Consider the following 15,186-nt stretch of genomic DNA (forward strand, 5'->3'; position numbering starts at 1 on the left):
ACAAAAATGTCTGCCAGACATTCCAACAGCTGGGAGACAGTTCACAATGAGTCAACTTGAAAATGATTCATTGTGCTGAGTACTGAACAATGTTGGGATGGGGGTGGGGTAAGGCTGAGTTGGTTGTAGAGGGTGAGAACAAGTGGGAGAAGAATAACCATGTGGTTCTCCCATTAAGAAGGATCTTAGATAACAACCAGCAGACTCTTATCATTTCATTTTTAGGATAAACTCAACTGGGAAGAGTACTCCTGTCATGGACCCTCAGATGAACAAGCACTTATAAAGGCTACTGACAATATTTCTTAATCAAAAAGGTCAGATTTCCTTTTATCTATACTAGAAGACTAAACCTTTGTATCTAAATAGCTGAAGCTAAAATTCAATTTCTGTTGGAATTCAACTATTAGGATTTCAGTGATATAAACTAGGGTTTTCTTAATGATATGAATAATAGAAATTTTAAGGTTTAAGGATGGATTTAGTCTTCCATTCTAGTAGGATATAAGCAAGGTCCTGCATATTTAAGTGGTCAACTTGACATTTGTTTATTTCAAAGAGGATTTCTTTCCTTACTTTAACCTTAAAATTTACTAAATAAACTACTTCTCCTGTAATATCTGTCTACATTGTAAGTTTTTTAAAGAAAATTTGTGGGGGATTAAAACAATTGTCTACTTTGCAGAGGAAAACTAATGAATTAATATAAAATATATAGATAGCCTAGATTTTAAAATCTCAGAAACTCATTCACATATTTCATTTATTATGCTTCTAAGTTCTATAGATCTATATCAGTTATAAACTAAAAATTAAATTCTATCTTAAAAGCTTCTATGAAGTATTAGAATAAGAATAAACTTTATAATATTTCTATAAAATAAGTCACATTTAACAGCGACTTTACTGCTTTGTGCACAGCAATTTTGGAAAACAGTTTATGTAATGTGGCAAACAAAATTGTGAAAGTTCTATAGAATTTGAAAAATGTCTATAAAATAAAAAGCACAAGAAATTACAAGAAAATAACATCTAAGTTTCTGAATGAGATAAAACTTTATCTTAATTATAAACTCATTTCAGTCTTCCAGTTATTTGGAAGAGCATAAAAGATATTTGAGCATGTAAATGCACTTACTTTTCAAAAGTTCAAATAGTATTGACGTTACTTCTTTATCTCCAAGTTTCACAGGGAGTGTGGTATAGTGATGTAATCATCTCTTAAAACTACTCTCGTTAAAAGGTCTTTCAAATCATAGCATGAATACTAAATGGTCTTTTAGATAAAGGTAGGTAAATTTATTTAAAAGAATCTAAAATCAACTGCTTTTAAAAACCCTTAAAAGCATAATAATCACAATTCACTTTAGGAAGAACACATTATGGATAATAAATTGCCTTATTATAACCTGAAACATTCAGACAGCTTTAGCATAATGATTTTAGCAGAGATTTTGAAACTGGAACTTCTATATTTTCATCCTAAAAGATTTTAATAACATAAAAGTGTTTTTATGTTATCAGCTAAGATGTGAAACCTTTTTGGTCTATAGTATATGTATACCTAGAAATGGAGAAGTAAAGGTATCTATGCATCCATTACTCAGACATAAATTTTGAATAATTTTTGTATTAATTTTGAAGTTAATACAATATAGTTGCCAGTAAGGAACATCTGAAGAAGGATATTTGGAACTCAGAAGTATGAGTAAATTAATTACTACACTGCATGCATGGCATAATGATATCACCCACATATTCACAATGATACTGCCACCCCTCCTACTTGCCCATCTGGATGAGAAAATCTAGGATGACTCAAAAATCTTTCTTACACTAGACAAATCTCCCCTTCAGTCCTGGGTGAAAGTTGTCAGCTCTGGACAGTAGCCAAGACATGACTAGGAGGGAAGCCAGAAGAGAAGAGAGCCAGGGTCCAGGAGTTTTAAGAGTTTGCTGGCAACCTAAAATAGCATTGTGTTAAGTTACAAAAAAGGTTCTTAAAACTTTCTGTTGCAATGCAATTTCTTAATTACTGAAATCTAAATTATGTCAAATGATGTTACAGATAAAAAAGGCACATCACAATGCCCAGTTGACTACCTTCTTATTCCAATTTTAACTTCACAGAAAAACTTTACAGAGTTTTTGTTTTGATTGTTTCTTGTTTGGTTTTATAGAATGTTTCCTATTTGCTTGTATAGAATGGGAACCTCTTTTTATTAGGAATCGCCAAATCCATTAAACGGATTTTAAATAAAGGAAGGTTAGTTTAACGCTCTTTTCCAATTCAAAGCTCATAAAGTCAAAATCATGAACTTTGTTTTGTTAAGAAATAAAAATTTAACTACTGCCATCAAAAGCTCCCTTCATTTTCTAATAAAAATAGTTGAGATACTTATTCAGAGTAACCAAGTAACAGTTAGACTATATCAAACCCTAAGTGTTTCCCTCCTTACTGGGACCTAATTACCTCAGCAACATAAAAGAGATAGTTTGCACCAATACAAAATATACTTCCAGGAAAGATTTTAACAAGAAAGTTAAAAAGTAATTAACCAATCACTTAATTATCAAGAAGCCTGAAAGGAATAAATCAACTGACATAAAGCATTTATGCAATGCCTCAAATTAGAATAAGTTCTTGGGTTACTCAAATGAGAAAGAGAGAAAACACACTATATGAAGGACAGAGCTCCATTCAAGTATGGCAAGCATCAGATTTGGGACTACAACAGCAGAAAAGCACTATTAAGTTAATATTGAAGTTAAAATAGAAATATTTATGCTACTTTATGTTTGACCCTACCATGTGACATGATGTGTGTGTCTATTGTGGGGAGGGAGTCGCCACAAGAAAAGCAAGTATTTTACTTAACAGCTCAAATTATAATAACATATCCTGAAAAAAGATATTAGAAACACAAACATACTACAACTTATAACATTTTCTAGGTCATGTAATTAAAAAAAAAAGCTTGAATGAAAGGATAAACCTAGGGATATTTAATGAGGTATTTGTTTTCCCATGCTTATTAAGTTCTCCATTCAACTGAAATCAAACTTATGAAATAATAAAATCAAAACAGTTATACAGTTTGTAGCTTTTTACATGCCTTCCCTCACCTTCCCCAGACTTGCCACTTACTTCTATAGATTAGATTATTATTTGATTAAAAAAATTGACAGTGGGGAAATAGTGATATTCATAGTTGAGTTTAAGAAAAAATATAATTTTAATAAAAAGTATGCTAATATATAATATTAATATCTTAGTAAGGGTATTAAATTAAGCTTTTACAGATTTAATACTGAACTTTACTCAAAGTCACAGTTAATTTTAAAATATGGAGGGGCTTTTGTAAATTAAAACATTCTAACTGCAACATTTTCTTGGTAGTACTGTATACCAATATTCATGTAGGGAAATCATAAAACAAACATATTTTGGCTCCTTTTTCTAATGCTTAAAACACATCCACAAAGTAGCTTACCTCAAGGGCAAAAGAAACTGCTGAATATGATGCCAAATTTTACTAAGATTAAGCAATGGAGCTGTATTTTGTATATTTTCTATGTGATCAAATACTAATATTCTAAATTTTGGTGTGAAATTGTTGGCTTAAAACTGAAGCATTTTTTAAATAACACATGATGTTATTTTCAGAAATGTTATTTACATGTACACTGGTCTCAAATACTACATGCTTTTGCAGAACATTTTTTTACATCAGTTTTATTTTTTAGTATGCTGTTATTAAACATTAAAAAACTAACCATTCTGAAAACCCTTATAAACAGATTGAACAAAATACTGTAATGAATAGGCTGAACAGTTAATGGCACAATATTCAAAATTAATTTTAGTTTTAATAAACTATACATCATCTAGTTTTATATTATAGAAATTATTCACATGGAAATTTACTTGTATTGTTAAATCTTTTATGAGTAACTTCCTAAATCAGAAGTTTTTTGCTCACTGCTTTACACATGAATCCCTAAAAATGCAATTCGCGGATGTCCAAAAGCTCACACCCTGCCTGGAAAAACAATTGCTGATATCCAAATATCAAACAGAGCCTCCAGCTGATGTGTGGGATGCAGTGGTAGGTTAAAGATACTAAAGTTTAAAATCAGCTTAGAATAATCCCATATTGAGTATAAAATTATAGCCTGTCATCAGGAACAGACTGACAGAGCCAGGTCCAGATGGGAGACTGGCTGGGAAAAAAGCTGAGGCAGGTGGGAAAGTGATGGGAACCTGACGGAAGACAGGACTACTCCCTCTGCTGGCAAGGTTCTCACCTGCTTGAATTCGTAACTAATGACTAGCTTTCCTTTAATTATTTAAGATAAAACCAATAAATTATGTAAGGTGTATCTTTTTTTTAGTTGGCTGTTTTGTATTTTCACATTTTGAAACTCATGGTATCCTATGTTTTTCACCAGATTAATTTCTCAGAGATGTAAAGATCCAATGTTTCACCAGGAGGTCCCATTATTTACCTTATAATTTAATTGCAATATAAGCATAAACAAATACAGCACTGCTTTTATAGTCCATCTTTAAAAATTAAAAATGCACTTGATTTATGTTTATTGACATATAAACCTTCTGGAAGGAAAAAAAATTCTTGGGCTACAGACTTCACAATCTCTTTCTCAGGCACTGCATAATGCCCTGTAATGAAATAATATAGAAATGAACCATATAAATCAACTATACAGGGAACAAGGAAACAGCATGTCACAGCAAAACAGCATAGATGTACAGCGCCAAACCTATCTGATAATCTAATGATCTGAGTTTACAGATATTATGTACTAATATGTTAAGAAATTAAGAACTAATGTTTACACAAAAATTTTGTTAAATTTTACAGAAAAATTATTCAATGTTTGATTTTCAATGTAAGTTAATAGCTGCAGCAGAAACATTTAGTAAAAATCTGTTCTAAGATTTTGGCCTATAACCAGAAGCTCCCAGAACAGGAGGGATCAGCTTTTTCACCCACTGTTCTCATCTGAATCCTGGCTTAAAAGCTATTCCAGCTCCCAGCTTTCCAGAAGGCTCCATCCCAGGAATCCCTGCCTGCCATTTGGTTTGCTGATTTTAATCTCTCAGGACTTTCTTACGGTGGCTCTACTATGCTGAACTGGCACTTGCTTCTAGAAGTGAGTTATTATTAAACCTGTAGGTCAATTGTGGCACTAACAACTCTTTGGAAGCTTTCAAGCCACAGTGTACAATTTGCTAGTCTAATTAAATATTAATTCTAAGTGTTACATTTTGTGGCTAAGAGCTTTTATTTTCCATCATCAACCTGGAAGAGAGAGAGGTTACAAGGCTAATTTAATCTCTCCCCCTATCCTCCCCAACATTAAAGATTAACTACATAGGGTGCGAAAACATTATTAAAGAAGCAGGAACTCTTTATATAGTAATAATAATGCAATTAATAGCAAAGGGCTAAAATATAATGTTTAGGATATAATATATGACCTGGTACTTAAACAGCTTTAAATTGTAATTCGTTACAAGCATTTTCTGTCTCAATATTAAGAAATAAGTATCACCCTTCTTTTGAAGACAGCAATCTTTCTTTAAGGGAAGGTATGCATGCAAGTATGTAAGTAGGAATAATTCAAGACTTGCAGTTTCTCACAGGTATTTTTCAGAAAGCTTGTAACACTAAAGATAAAAAGCTTAGTAACTCTATTTGTAAAATAAACACAAAATTAAATAAAGTTCTACTTCTTTTCTGTATACAAAAAAAAGTGATGTAGTAGAGTAGACTCTATAATAAAAATAATGTTAAGGACCCTTCCCTTTTTTCCCTTCTACCATGTTCAAGGAGACAAAATGCAGAGTTCCTTTCCGATTCTGCGCCCAGAACAGTTGTGTCCACGCCTGGACACTGGGCATTATAAAGACCATGCAGTCCAGCAGCCAAAGATTCCATATGCCTGAACAGATGACTCAATCTCCATACTGTGATGAGATATTTCACTATTTCTATCATTGATATATTTGAAAACTTTGACTCTGAATAGTACTTTAATGACCATCACCACTCTAAGGTACTATGGTGTGAATTGTTATATGAACCAAAACTTCATAAAGCAATTTTAGGCAAAGCAAATGAGTCGTTAAAACCAAAATTACTTTTCATTATATGCTTTATTGAATATGCTTTGGTTAATTACAATAAGAGGTTTCTAAATGACTATTTTTTTCTTTTGAAGATACGTATGAATTTTACTGAGAATTTTAAGTATGCTGTCCTTATTTAATATGCATATTGATATTAAGACCAAATGACAGATATACTGCTTCTAATTCTCTACACAGACAGAAACTTATAAGCAATTTGGAATTTACCTGTGTAAAAACTTTCAAATATCCTTGACCAAGAAAGTAAATCAGATATAATATGTATAATGCATACAAGCTAAGATTTGATTTAAAAATCAGATACTACATTGTACAATATAAAATATGAGCCATAAAAATGTTGAAACACAGTTGAAACACAGTTCTGTTATTTGTTATTATAAAAAAAATTACAGATTCTGCTTACAATCCAACCAAACTTGTATGAGGCTACTAAATTTTCAAAGATTGAAATTTGACACATACGATGTAAAATTTAAATGATTTTAACACGATTCATTTCATTTTAAAAAATTATTTCTATTTAAACTTTAAAAATATTAATTTCTTACAAACTATATCAGACCAGTTGAGAAGGTCTAGAAAAATAAAGGCAGATTCTTAGTTGAGTATGAAAATTTGTTACCCAGAAAATCTGACTTTATCCTTTAGTAATTGATAGTCAAGATCAAGAGATTAAATTTGTAATTTTCATCCTTAAATATTCTTAATAAACTGCATCTAAAGAAGACCATTTCAAATAATAATTCTCCTTAATAAAGTACATTTCAAAAGACCATTAAAGATAGATTAAATTATATGGCAGAAGGTGTTGTTATGCCTTTCTATAATGATGCTCATAGCAACAATTACATACAAATATGTTCCAAAATTTTATATTTTTAAACTCACAAGAGCCTGTTATTCCTTTACCATACAATTTTTCTTAGTTTGTTTTAAGAATAACAGATTTCACACTGAGAGAAATTCACAAGGTCACTGGAGTACACATTTCATAATCCCATATTAATAGTTAGTTTGAAAGTTGTCCATTGCTTGACTTAGAGTTTAGTTGTTAAAATACTCAGCATGAACACAAAAGTTTATAGATGTGAAAATGTCTGTTCTGAATTTCTCTACACTGCAACATACTGTATGATTCACTTCAGTCAGTTCAAAGTTTTAATATATTAATATTAAAGAAGATAGATTTGAAAATATATCAATTAAAATAACATACTAAATAAAACTCCACTCAGTTTTCAAGAGATATATAACAAGGGCCTTTATTCCTGCTTTTCTTTAGAAAATGAATTTTCCTCAGTTTAAGCAAACTAATGTCAGTGATAGGTTTCTGAAGTGACATAGCTGGAGGTGGGGTAGGGGGAGGGAAATTCCACAGATCAAATTGTTGGAAAATAGTGGCTATATGATAGAAACTGAATAGTCTATTACTGACCAAGTGCCAATGATGACCAATAAAAATATATTGCAGGCCAGTTTCAAACCTGAAATCCGCTCTGAATAAATGAAAGTTTAAGTAGTTTACCAACTAATGTTCAATAGCAAATACGTTAAATACTTGTAATACTAAGAATTATGGTAGAATGAGAAAATCTTACTTCATATTTTATCATCAGTAATGTCAAGGAAGTTTTCATTCCTGCATTATTATAGTTAAGGAGAAATTTATTGGGTTGTTTATATTTAAAAATTCCTTGGAAGTGTAGACTGCGACAGCTTGAACAGATTAGCAGCAATGAAAAGTAAATTTTCTTTTTGAAAGGAAAGCTGTGAGAAAGGTATAGAAAAATAACCTTTCCTATTTTAATTACAACTGTATGTGCTTTGATATTTATTTCCTGACAGTTTCAGGTAAAAGTAATTTCAATCAATAAAAAATACAACTCAAGAACAACCTGTCACAGATTGTGAAAATAAAATGCATAAGCTAGGGGAAATTTATTTTCTTTTCATATCATCAGTATAGTCATAATAAAGCATGAACCTAAGTTTCTACCTCCAAAAAGAATAAATGTTACTGGTCACCATTTTTCTTGAGCAGAACTGTCACTAGGAAATAAAAATAATATTAATTTAAAAGGCACAAAATATTTGTATAATTTGGAAATGGATAAAAAATTTCGCTACGAATAAGCCAGTTCTCATTTATAATAAGACCAGAAAACATTACAGTTTCATATCTTGCCAGATATGGAAATAAAACAGTATCCTACTGTAACAGCTTCAAAGTTATCACTGTGTTAATAAAAAAAACTCATTAAAAAATTTCGAAAGGTGTACAAACATACTTATGTTTCTAACAGTAAATGGGAAAAAAAAAAACAGCAGAATGTTCAATGTAGCTGAAATATTACAACCTATAATATGGAAATTTATACTTAAGTTTTTCAAAGATGAAATAATATTCTCTTACTTAACAGGAAGGAAGAGTTTCAAGGTAGGGTTTTAATTACTTCTCTTAGATGTAACCTTTCCTCTTTCTTTTTCAATCCACGACAACCTTCACTCGACAACAGAGTTTTGAACAGTTGAGTTGTGAGAATGTGAGCAGCTGCTGTTATTATAACTAAAGGTCTGTCTACGGCTTGAGTCTGAGAGACCACATGTTCGGCTGTCCTCTCATCTTGCCATCCTCACCAATTAACTATTAACATGGAGGGCTGTACACATGCTCTTGGGGGCTCTTTAACAGGCTTCTTGGCGAGTGGAACAACTACACAGCAGGGATCTGGGAACTGGGTAATGCTGGAATATAGGGGAGCCGTCCGTAGTTTCACTCCTTCTAATGACACTTTACTCCACAGTTCAGCATATAACAAAGTCTGTATTTAACTTGGCCATTTTCACATACATTTTTAATAAAGTGTCTTTGGGTAGATAATAAAACTACATTCTAGCAAGACACAATGTGAGTAATAACACTACTTCACAGGGAAAACTGTTTAGGACTATACATGTATATATATTTGAAGTCAATCATACTATATTTGATGAATAATTTTAGTGTTTTCACCTAAAAGATATTTAGAATTTATTTTTATGCATTGATTTCAATGTATGCTTGTTATTTCCTGCGCTGTGATGAAAACAATCTTTAACCCAAAGGAAACAGACTATATCAAGGTCAAAGTTGTGAGGCTGAACACGAAATAGTTCAAATACAATTCTTTTTCACTCTACTTGCAAAAGTCTTATTATAACAATAAGTTAAAATCAGTTTTGAATCTATGTCATTATTTTCCCTATTTTAACTTTTCCCCCTCTTTGTAATTTCCTTAACTATGTGTTCCTTCCTTACAATGAAATTAAACATGGGAAGCATGCCAAAAGTACAATAAAGGGTAACTAATCATTACTGTACAAGTCTGACAGAATGCTAATAACTAAAGTAAGAACACTGATTGGCTGTTTTTCCAGTCTAAAAGGAATAGATATTTTATGTATTTTTAATCTAGTGTTACTTAATATAACATATTCAAATAAAGGTGTCACAATTCTATTACCTATAGGTGTTTAACTATATGACAGTATTTACAAGGATATCAAACTACATTTCTATTTCTTGCAAAAATCCACTTTACTATCAAATATCCAGCTCAAGCATCCAAAATACATACATATATAAATTGTCAGCTCCATCCATTCTATCTTTCACATTGAAAAAAATTCCAGGAGGATGGGACCTTGCTTGTTTTATTCACTACTATAGCCCCATGGATGCCTAGAATAGTACCTGCAATAAGTATTTGTTGATTGAATAAGCTAAATTATTCAATCACCATTCAAAGTTTGATTTATTAGAGTCTTCAGGGGTGGCACTGGTCATAATTGAGAGGAAGCTACCATATGATGTTAAAAAGAGTCATGTTACAACAAGGGGATGTTACTAAGACTTCAGTGGCCGTTTGATTTCAGCCATGCTTTCTAACCTGTCTCGCCTGTGAGAAGATCTTGTCTGTGTCATTCATGAAAAGAGGCGGAAAGCTGAAGATGTCTGTTGCTTCGATGCACTTACATACCTTAGTTTTCCTACCCCTGCTGCTGCTGCTAAGTCGCTTCAGTCGTGTCCGACTCTGTGCGATCCCATAGACGGAAGCCCACCAGGCTCCCCCGTCCCTGGGATTTTCCAGGCAAGAACACTGGAGTGGGTTGCCATTTCCTACCCCTGATCTCTGTTCAAATTCTCAGTTTTGGAGGTCTGTTTAAGTAATAATCTTGAAGGTGATAACTGTTAACATGTAATGAGTGCCTTCCATGTGCCAGCACTGGGTCAGCCCATGTTATTGCTAATCTTCTGAATTTTTTAAAAGAAGCAGCTGAGGCTGAGAAAGTTAGACTTGAGTAAACTATGTAACTAACTGGGTCTATCTCCCTCCAAGGCCAAGGTTCTTTCTATCACTGAATGCTACTTTGTGCACAGTCTGCTTCTTAATTTTGGCCCTATTTAGTACTTCGTTAGTATCAAGCAGAATAGCATGGTAGTTGACTATGGTAATTGAAGGGGGAACTGCTTAGATCTAAACCTTACCATTCCACTAGTTGTATGATCTTGGGAAAGTCACTGACATTTTCAGTCCCTTGTTTCTTATCTAAAAAATGGAAGTAATGACAGTACCAACAACATAGGACTAAATGATAATGATATATAAGGATTAAATGAGTTAATATTTGAAAAGATCTCAGGACTGCAACTGGCCTATAGAAATCACTGTGTACGTTCTTATTACACAAACTTAGTTTCCTGATTCTGTATATGCATATGTCTTTGATTAGCTTTGTAAGTACTTTTTATTCTCTTGGCCTAAACATTGTGATTTTCCTTGCCAGTCTTTAAGAGTTAAGAGTCTTATCTGCTATTTATTACATGTCACGACTGGTTTTAGCAAACCGTTAAGTTTTACATTTTCTCCTATGTATTTGGATAAAAAAAAGGTCAGGTGTCATGCTCAAGGAATTTTTTTTTATAACTCCAGTGATATTAGGACTACAAGACTACTATATGATAGGTAGGCAAAATTGTTCAGGGAAGAGACTGGTGTATTTATCACCAAAGTCTGACCATATGTTTTCCTAATTCTACTTCAAAATAGTCTCTTAATTGGTATTTTAAAATGTATAATTTAAATTATATCTTTTTTAGTAATATAAAATGTTAAACACATCTATAAAATACCAAAATTCAAACACTGGTTAATGTTCAGACATCCAGTTCACCTTAGCATCTCAACCATTGTTTAATCAGTGGTGAATACTGGATGATCTAAGGTCTTCTTATAATATTACTCCTCTTCTCTTAGACAGAGGCTTAGAGGAATCACTGTCACAAACATTCACAACAGGTTTGGAATCTCTTCTCGAAATAACAAGAATGATCACTACCAAAAATGGCTTAAAAAATTTTTTTTCTTTTTCTTCTTTATTGCATAGGCACCCTCGGAATAAATTGTAAAATCACATATATACATATATTTGTTTCATAATTGTTTCGGTTCTTAAATTTAAGTCTTTGATTCATTCTGAATTATTTTGTGTGTATGACATGAGGTAAGGGTCCAAAGTTCACTCTTTTTGTCTGTAGCTATCAAGTGGTCTTGCCATTTGTTCAAAGGCCGTTCTCTTCCTATTGAATGGTCTTGGCGCCCTTGTTGAGAACTGGTTGAGCATAGATGCCTGGGTCTATTTCTTAACTCTCAATTCTATTCTGTTGATTTATATGTCTATTCTTATTCGAGCACTAGACTCCTTATAGACCTCCAAATTTCAATTATATCTGTTATATTTCTGTTAGTTTAACTAAATGTGAAGTTCTCATGGACCTCTGGAGTGTCACCAAGTATACAGTCCTTGTTTCCTTGACTTGCTTGAATATGTCATTTAAGTTCAGATCTCAGTTGTAAAACAGGGATAATGCTTAACATATCCAAGAACAGGAGCCTAGCTTAGGTGAACCCTTATTTTCCTGTGCTTCTAGAATCTGATTTTCTGGGTTCAAATTATAGTTTTTCAAGTATTTAACTTTGATCTAATTTCTTAATTTCTCTTTACTTCAGTTTCCTTGTAAGTAAAATGGAGACAATAATAGCATTTACTTAAAAATTCCATAAGAATTGTTAGATACCGACCTAAAGTGCTTGCTGGTTACTCTCATTGTTATAATTGCTATGTTTTAGAGAACTAAAACAAACCTCAAAACTTCTCTGCTATAATTTACTCCAAATCAAAATGTTTCAGTATGTTCATCAGAAAAGATTTAGTGATTTTAGTGATTTAGTTATTTTGACTTTCACATTCCCTTCATTACAGCAGATATTTCAGTTATGTCTAGTATCATGTTGCAGTTTATATGTATATACACACACATTATAGTGTATATGTGTACACTGTTCACACACACACACACACACACACACACACACACACACACACACACACACTGTGGAAATACTTCCAAACTTGCCATTTGAACACTTTTAGGAAAAGAACTTTTTTGGACTGATGAAGAAATCTTACAAAGATCCTTCTTTCCCTGGGGAGATTGGTTTCTTTTTCTGAGAGTATGGCTTCAGAATAATTTACACACACACACACACACACACACACACACACACACACACACGAGGAAAGAAAGGGACCAGTCTTATGCAGATCAGCTTCTTTCTTCCCCATTTTTTTACTATGGTAAAATATATACAATATAAAATTTACCATTTTAACCATCTTTAAATTGTACAGTTAAATGGTATTAAATACATTCATAATGTGTTACCATCACCACCAGCTATCTCCAGAACTCTTTCCATCTTCTAAAACTGAAACTCCATACCCATTAAACAATAAGTCCTCATTCTCTCCTACTGTCAGCTCCTGACAATCACCATTCTACTTTTTGTCTTCATAATTTAGACTATTCTAAGTATGTCATATAAGTGGATTCACAGTATTTATCTTCCAGTGACTGACTTATTTCACTTAACAAAATGTTCTCAAGATTTACTCCTGTTGTAACACACATCAGAATCTCCTTCCTTTTTAGGGTTGAATAATATCCTGTTGTATAGATACGCCACATTTTGCTTATCTATTCAGCTGTCAGTGAATAGTCAGGCTGCTTCTACATTTTAGGTCTTGCGAATAATGCTGTTGTACATAGGTGCAAAAATATCTCTTCAAGATCTATATTCAGATTGGTTTTATGATCAATGAAAAGATCCTGCAGCAAAATCAACCTTACGTCACAATGATATTAGCAAGTTTACAATAAATTCAAGAAAAATTATAATAAAATTAGTAAAGATGAAATTACCATATACTCACTCTATACTAAAACCATAGATACTAAAGAATTGAATAATCTTCAAAGATACCTTGCTGCTTTGGCATTTTTAGCATCCAAAATCTCTTTTACACAAACGACACGTGAAAATAATTTATAAAGCATTTATATACTGCTCTTTAACGATGAACTATGAGTTAGGACAAAGTAGTTTAGGGAAATTCTTACCTGGATAAGGTGTGTTGGCACTGTAATGATACAGGCTGAAAGAGAGGTTCGCAGAAGCGCACGGAGGATATAGAGGAACTTCGTGACGCTGTGACTCGCGTCACAGTTTTCTGCACAGCAAATATCATCTCCCCACAAAGGTGAACCAAGATTCTGGATTCCTATTCTTAAAATGTTTTTCTGTTTTTTCTAAGCGAAAGTGAGAGGGAAGTAAACAGAGTAAGCTTTAGTAAATGACAGGATACCTCTTTTACTTTTATCTGCCAGTTCTTATTTTCATTCAAAACAGATCCGAGAGACAATGTCAACAGATGTGGGAAAAAACTTCATGTAGTATCAATAATAAGGCAATATAAAGTAGATCTTTCAGATTATGATACTATAAAAAATAGCAGAACTATTTTTTTCTTGTGCTTTTTCCTTTCGGAAAAATTGAGTATCACAGGCCTTAAACTTTTAATTGTTTCTAAATTTTAACAGTGACTACTCTAAGAATCACGTTTGAGGCAATTAAAGTAATACATAACAAATCACAGATAATAATAAAGAGAATCTAAACCAGAATGTGCACAAGCCATTCTTAGTATTACAAAATTCTGTTTTACAATAAACTACAGAGTGCTTACCATTTCTCAGATAAATTCTATCATGTTAATTGCCTACTATTCTGTTTGGAAAAAGTTTAAAAATGTATTTTTTGGTGTTTAACATTTTGCACTTGCCTCTATTTTTTCTCCTTGAAGCTACTTTTATGATCATTTGACACTTTTCACAAAACAGGTGAACATTTAGAACTTGAGCCCATTGACATTAAGGTCAGAATAACAGTTAATGATATTTCTTGGGAAAAGAGCATTGAAAAACCATTAAGTAAAACCTAATTTGAATGTCAATAAATGTCTGCCAGCAGATATGTTTATAATAAATCTTACTGTTTGGGTTATTCTAACCAGACAAATGTTTTGCAAATGCTTTCCTTAGCAATTCAGCAAAATTTCCAGGCAAAGGAAGGAGCTATTCGCAAAACCTGGCATATTGAAATAACTGGAAAATCATTACAATTCTAAGAGGAAAAATAAGATTTATTCTCCTAAAGCAAAGATTTGGAACATGCCTCTTTAGAACCGATTTCTGATGAAACAAGATCCTAAACGTGCTATTGCTATAAAATGCCATTAATAAAATTTATGAAAGTGATTTTGTGTATTCCTTTTCAAGGAGGATTTATTGATAAAAGGAAGTAGGGAAAATGAAAACAACATTGAAATGTTACAAGAGGAAAACCTAAGAAGACAGTAGTTAGTAAGATAGGTAAAACAGAGGCTTTTAAATCTGCACTGTATAGCTAAGTAGATGTATGATTTTGGACAAAACACCTACATTACTTAGGTCCTAGTTTTCTCATTTCTTAAAAAAAAAGAGGATAGAACAGAATATTGCTCTATGAGCCTATGCATGCCTGCGTGTGTGCTTAGCTGTGTCTGACTCTTTGCGACCCCATGGA

General features: G+C 32.4%; 1 protein-coding gene across 2 annotated transcripts in view; it reads right to left on the bottom strand.

The window, feature by feature from the left end:
- The window catches only part of ELP4 (elongator acetyltransferase complex subunit 4), a 233,563-nt gene that overhangs the window by 131,099 nt on the left and 87,278 nt on the right, over positions 1-15,186 (bottom strand). For both annotated transcript variants that reach the window (XM_018059296.1, XM_018059295.1), the window contains exon 7: positions 13,683-13,871. In XM_018059296.1, the coding sequence (XP_017914785.1) occupies positions 13,683-13,871 (189 nt within the window). The remainder of the gene's footprint in view (positions 1-13,682; positions 13,872-15,186) is intronic.

This window comes from Capra hircus, chromosome 15 (genome assembly GCF_001704415.2).
Source record: "Capra hircus breed San Clemente chromosome 15, ASM170441v1, whole genome shotgun sequence".
Taxonomy (NCBI): Eukaryota; Metazoa; Chordata; class Mammalia; order Artiodactyla; family Bovidae; genus Capra; species Capra hircus.